The 6922-nt window shown below is 32.9% G+C and overlaps 1 protein-coding gene across 1 annotated transcript in view; it reads left to right on the top strand.

Moving 5' to 3' along the window:
- Positions 1–5907, top strand: part of LOC106870759 (cadherin-87A) — a 119297-nt gene extending 113390 nt beyond the window's left edge. Inside the window, exons 39-41 of the mRNA XM_014916956.2 lie at positions 295–326; positions 1749–1796; positions 3803–5907. Coding sequence (XP_014772442.1) covers positions 295–326; positions 1749–1762 — 46 coding nt within the window. The 3' untranslated portion in view covers positions 1763–1796; positions 3803–5907. The remainder of the gene's footprint in view (positions 1–294; positions 327–1748; positions 1797–3802) is intronic.
- Positions 5908–6922: the final 1015 nt, after the last annotated feature.

The following is a 6922-nucleotide window of genomic DNA, read 5'->3' on the forward strand; positions in this document are numbered from 1 at the left end:
TATATATATATATATATATATATTTATATATATAATATATAAACATAATATTTATGTAATATATACAAATATAATCTATACATATCTATATAATATATATACATAGTATATAAGTTTTGATATGAAAGAGAAGATAGTTATTGCTTGCATTTAATGGCACTTGGTGCCTTGTGGTGTTGAAGCGCCATACCTGCAAATGTTTCCAATATGTCTTCAAGAATTTTCATTACATATGAATGTAAGAATGAAATTTATTTTTTCAATTCATATTTTTTCTCTTTTTTTTTTTTGCAGCCATAAGCACTTCATGGACACAGAAAAAACCAGTGAGTATAATGCAACCAATTATTTAAGACTTTTTTTTATGTCAACAATTAAAATCCTTCTGAACACTTTAAAAGAAAGTTCGTCTAATGAAAGTATTAGGAAATTCCTGTATTCAAAGTATTGAGGAGTGTCCAGAAAGGAAAGTTTCCTTGTGTCCGCAAAAAGAATTTAATAGGATGTAACATTCACTAAAGATGAGACAGAGTTTCTAGATTTCATTAATTCATTATTAATTTTCTAACGGCAACTTTCAATATTTCTGCTAAACACTCTTCATTATAATTTCCTCAGATTGACATTTGTAATTCATGATTCTCTTTGATGGCGATGTAAGGAATTAGGTTTAGGAAGTGATGTTGGAATTGATTGAAATTACGTCACTTGTGTCAAAAATCTTCTTTAAGCTTTTCGATGAATTGAATTTGTTATAGATAAGTCCATACAAGCGCAAAGAGTTGTATAAACACAAATAAACAAATGAATCATTTATTAAAACATTAAAATCGTCAGGTATCCAAGCCTAATTCTCGTAGCTCTCCTCATTACATAGATTTGTTTCTATGAGACCATCTGCATTTACATGCAACACTCAGCATATTCTTTATGGGCTGCTGACAGCCTATCAAACTTTCGATATTTGTTTTTATGGTCCTGTTTCAATGTTCCAAAATGTCTATGAAGAAATAAGAGGATTTCACCAGCTTCCCATGAAGTGTTAATCAAATGCAACAAACAAGTTCTGTCGTAATCCTGCATTATAGGACTCTGACCTTCTCCCACTCTCAATGTGGCATATTTTGTCAGATTCATCCATTCCAAACATATCTTTTATGAAGGGGTGTAGCAGTAGTTTGAAGTTCGGGCCTGAATTACAGATTAGAATAACACACACACACACACACACACACACACACACACACATGGTTGTTGATTTTGTTGCATAAAATGATATATTGTCATTTTGTGCAAGAATTCAATAAAAATTATGAACTGCTGTTCTAAACAATTCGGTGGGGCGTTTTGTTTTCCTATGCCTTGCCTGACAAGAGTGTCACCACTGAAGTCATTGACTTTACATAGTATGTACAGCACAATCTGTCAGGCATAATTCATCTCTCCCAGATTTTATCCACAGCAGAAGCTGAATTTAATCCTGTTAACTACTGAAACAACGTTACAACTACTTATTAACCATCAACCTTCAATATGGTAGGGTCTGCTTATAGCTAAACTAAGAGTATCGACAATGATTACATAAAACTGATGTTAAACTGCGATTCCGTTTGTGGTTGTGGAACTGATAAAGATTTCCATTTTGCTTTTTAATGTAATGATTAAAGAAAGTTTAATTGAATAAATGATTTACTTTTGTTATTTTGCTGTTAGTTTGTTTATAAATCTTGAAATTATTTCTATTTTAGGTTTATTGAATTAATCCAGAAACGTTTCGATGATCAAGCACTGTTTGGGTGAGTGGTGTGAATATGTTAATATTTTTGAAGATGTGATTTCTTTCGACAAGGTGCAACCTCATACATTAGAACGTCTTCTGTTGATTCCAGTGTATTACTGAGGATTGTTTTATTGACGTTGAATAATGAAAGTTTCTCTGTGGATTGATTCCCTTTTCCGCCTCCCCTAACTGTCATAATGGAAAATAAGCAGGAGAAAGCACTCTCGGCTTCCCTCTCAGCCGATATTGAAGCATCAACTGATAGAGGTTTGAAAATAGCAGCAATTTTTGGGACTTGCCCAAGTGATTCTGCTGCTGTGGGTTTGTGTTACACATATAGCAAAAATCATTTGAGAGCATAAGGCCCTTCCATGGTTTTTGCTATCAACTGTATAGAAACTAGGCGTCTTGGCATTATAGACATTACTAATCTCATCACCCTTCTGTCTGCATTCTTGAAAAGTTAGTGGTCTCTGATTTTCAGTATCTTTAAGAGACATATTTCCATTGAGATGCAGCAGACCATATAACACTGCCCCCCCCCCCGTATTCACCTCTCTCTACTCTATGTTCATAAAGGTAAAACAAGAGTCAACAACAAAGCCAATACCTTTGACTGTGATCCTCGAATTCAGTCAACTTCACTTGGCTGACACTAATAATGTCGGATTTAGCCAACTCAAGCTGTTCTCAGTTTTAAAAGCAGAGTCACAAGTTTCTGTGGCTCCACTTCAATCTATGGACAAGATATCACTCCTCACATCAGCTAAGACTTGCTCTGATTACTCCTTCTTGAGCGCAAAGAAAACCTCTCCATTTTCAGTGATACGTAAGTGATTTTCATTTTTTTGTCTTTTTCTACAGAACAACAAAATGTCCAATAGGGATGCATCTGTCTTACACACAAAATTTTGTCAGATGTCTTCTCGATCAACTTGTTCATGTTTCAAACTACCGCTACTATTAAAAGCAGATGCAAAAGTACAAGCATGCACACTGCTTTCTTTATATAGCAGGGAAAACGCTTGTATATACGAACTGTTGCCATGCAACAAATTGTTTTGTTCAGAAATTTTGTTAGTAATTCTCTTATCACTATTTTGTGCAAGAATGTTAGTGTTTCCTTCAATAGTTTCACTTTGTTGTTTTGTTTTTCAGTATTTATTGTGCAAAATCAAGTTTATTTTGCCTTTTTGGGGCATACAGGCTCTTGTTTGTGTTCAGAATGTCTATTTTTGCACTTTGTAAGTTAGAAAAATAAAGTTAAACTTACCGCTCATCTCACATTGAAAATTAATCAGAAAAAGTCACCCAAAATTTGAGAAATATTTACATAATATATAATGGAACTATTAAGAAGGAAACACTCTGCTACGACAACAACAACAATAATCCTTTCTATTTTGGGCACAAGACTTGAAATTTAGATAAAAGATGAGGGTAGAAAGGGAAAATACAGTGAAAAGAGATAAAAATATACACAAGTATACAATGTATGGGAAGACATCAATGATGTCTTCATCTCATTTTGATACAGGAGAAACTCCAACTAGGGGCCAATCAAGGAAGCCCACAAATCCAGAATCACTCTGAATACTAAAGGCATGAGCCCTCGACCAACTTTTTGTCTACCTCACATGAAGCAGAGGTTGTAAAAGACTAGTGGGGATCATACACGTGTTGGAATGTCTCCGACCAAACCACTTATGACAAGCACCAACCTCTTTGCTAACATCATAGCAAAAATTTTAAACTCTGTCTTTAGGAAGGTTACGAGCTGGAAATTTTCTGTAATAACCCTATTGTTGATGTTCTTTTTCACCAGTGTTAACATACCCCGGCTCACAGAATTGAAAACTCTCTTTTGCTGCCAGTTGCAATAGATGTTTGACAAGAGATCACTGAACAAGTATAGCATATAACCATGAAATTCATTGGACAAACCATCCAAAGCTGGTGATTTGTCGTTTACAAAACTGCTCTGTACTTTCTGTATCTCAAATAATAATTATATATTTTCAGATTTGGATGAAATATGAATGCATATCGACCGACTTAAGTTTCTTGAAAAGAAATGTGGAAAACAGAAAAATTATTTAAGTGAATAAATCTCACTAATTTTGCCGAACTGATTTTAATAGTTAACAACCTTTAATTCAGAATAACTTGTTTCTGAGATGTAAAGGGCCAATAATTGTGACGAAACAAGAAGCGGTTGAGTAAGTTTTGGTGAGGGTTAAATAAATACTTTTAACTAACTTGCAGGCCAAATCATCTGAGCCTTTCAATTTACTTTGTAAATAGTCTGCATTGTTTAATATTAAAATGAAAAGAAAACCAAACATTACACACACACACACACACACACACACACACACACACACACACACACACACACACACACACACACACACACACACACACACACACAGTTGTAGAAATGAATTACAAATGATTAGACCTGCTGCAATGAACATACACTAAATATGCATTGGTTTTAAGAAATGGATTTTAGTTTAGTGTATGCATATTTAATTATCACAACATAAAAAAAAATGCCTTTACTATTTTGCAATTCCTAATATAAATTTACATGTACGGGTCGTTGAGCGTCTTAGCCATAGACATAGAATAGACATAGACATAGACATAGAATAGACATAGAATAGACATAGACATAGACATAGAATAGACATAGAATAGACATAGACATAGCCATCGACATAGAATCATTGTTGACGTGATACAAATCGTTTCCAATGTTTTAGTCATATGGAAACAGAGGTAAGGGGATGAAAGGCAGAAACGGGAATATGCTGGATTGGAGAGCTTACAATATTCAATCTTAATTTGGGAGTTAAATTCCTGCTTGAGTCAACACTGCATTTCCTAGCCCTATCTGCCGTCAATCAACTACACATCTCAGTGTAGCAGAAATTTAGATTTAATTGAATATACTAATGTGAGAAATGTGAGACATTTCTAACATTTGATCGTGAATTCAGTGGAAGGTGGTTATATTTCACCCAGTATTTCAAAGAAAGACGAGATTGGAGGGCTTTGAAATCTGAATCAAAACTAAATATTGTAAGATATTTTTCTCCAAACACTCTTCTGTCAATTGATATGAGAAAAATCAATGTTATAAGGAGAGATAAGGCGGCAAAGCTGGCAGAATCTTTAGCATGCCAGGTGAAATGCTTAGCGGCGATTCGTCTATCTTCCAAATTCTGCCGAGGTTGACTTTGCCATCCATCATTTCAAGGTTGATAAAATATGTACCAGTTGCATACTAGGGTCGATGTAATCAACTTACCCACTGTCTCGAAACTATTGGCCCTGTGCCAAACTTTGAAATCAATATTACAAAGAAAGATACAACTGACGAGTTTGATAGGTTTTTTTCAAACACCCAATCGTATCCCAACACGGGCAGGTCCAAGTTGGTGGCTCAAACCAACTAATTTTATTTATGGGTCATAAATAAATGAAGATCACATTGCAAGATTCGGAGGAATTGTTTAATTTTTTTACAAATGCATTGGAAACCCTTTCCTAGACCTTCATGAATAACCATTCTCACTTCAGCTGTAAAAAACAAACTAACAAACAAATAACGAATAACACATAACAAGGAAATTACTATATTATCTTTTCATGAGAAATAAAAGAATAAAGTTCTGTTTCTGTAGCTTAAGGACCAATAGATCTCAAGATAAGACATTATCTCAGAAAAATTGCTCATCACTATTCTCCAGTTATATAAATCAAAGAACTAAACCTTAGGAAGATACGAAGCTCATAAACAACCAGTAATCCAGGACATAATCTACAGCATGAAAATTACAAAATTAAATAAATTATAACAAAAAAAAAACAAAAAACCTCAACTATTTTCTTCATGGATTTTCACACTAAGAGAATATTTGTGTTTTAGTATAATTTTTTCTTTGCACTGATAAATTTACCTTTGAATATTCTTGTTATATATTTGTAAAATCTTTCTATTTTGTTGATAAAATACTAATTAAAAATGAAGAAATTATAATTGATGAAATATTAAAACTTACAAGAATTTGATAACTTATGGCAGTATTTTATTTTTGTGAATAAAATTTCTAATTACATTTTACATTTCTGTTTTCCCTTCAAATTTCACTGATTCATCAACGTATCTGAAAAGCGATTATTAATATTTCATAAATCTGTAAAAATTAATCTAAAATAATTTTTAAAACTGTCAAGGGCTATTTGTTCCAACATATAACCAGGCTATGTTACAATATTCAGTTCTGAAGCAAATTAGTGCAACATTTGGCTTTTACTGTTATCCATTTATTTCTAATAAAAGGTTTCACTTATTAATGGAAACAAACTGCTGAATACCACAGACTTGCAGGAAGTTTTGTAAACTGTTGCTCGATCACTTTTGTTTCTCTTCACCTTTCTACAAAACTGACAGTATTGCTATTGACACTTCAAGAGAGAGACAGAATGATAAAAAAAACTTGTACTCGTAGAAATTGTTCAAAATAACTCAGTAACCTGCTTTTTTCGGATGTTATTTTTCTTGGTATCCAATAATTGGCATCCTGTGACTGCTATTATTTAAACACTGCAGAATGAACATGTCGATTCGACACAAAATTCACTTATGTAGCATGAAGTGCGCAAAATATCGATAACCAATTACCTCCCCTTAGATTATTCTACTTGTTGAATCATTCACTCATAAATTTCACACACAACACGAACCAAAAAATTTAAGATAATACGTATTTAAATAAATTTTCATGTCATGAATAGCAAAAGCGAAACCGGTCAACAAACACAACACAAGATATATTAAAACTATGTAAAGTGTGTGCATTTTCCTTCTTTAATTTCTTAATAATATTACAATTCACCATGGGGAGATAATCAAAATACCTCCTTTTCTGTTACTATATGCACAAACACACACATATACACACGCACACACACACATATATATGCACACAAGTAGAGACACGTATATGCATGAATATACATGTTTATATGCATACACACACATATGTATACACATATATACACATATCTATGTAATGTATATATATGTATGTATGTATATATATATATATATATATATATATATATATATAT

The sequence above is a fragment of the Octopus bimaculoides genome, chromosome 2 (genome assembly GCF_001194135.2).
Source record: "Octopus bimaculoides isolate UCB-OBI-ISO-001 chromosome 2, ASM119413v2, whole genome shotgun sequence".
NCBI lineage: Eukaryota > Metazoa > Mollusca > Cephalopoda > Octopoda > Octopodidae > Octopus > Octopus bimaculoides.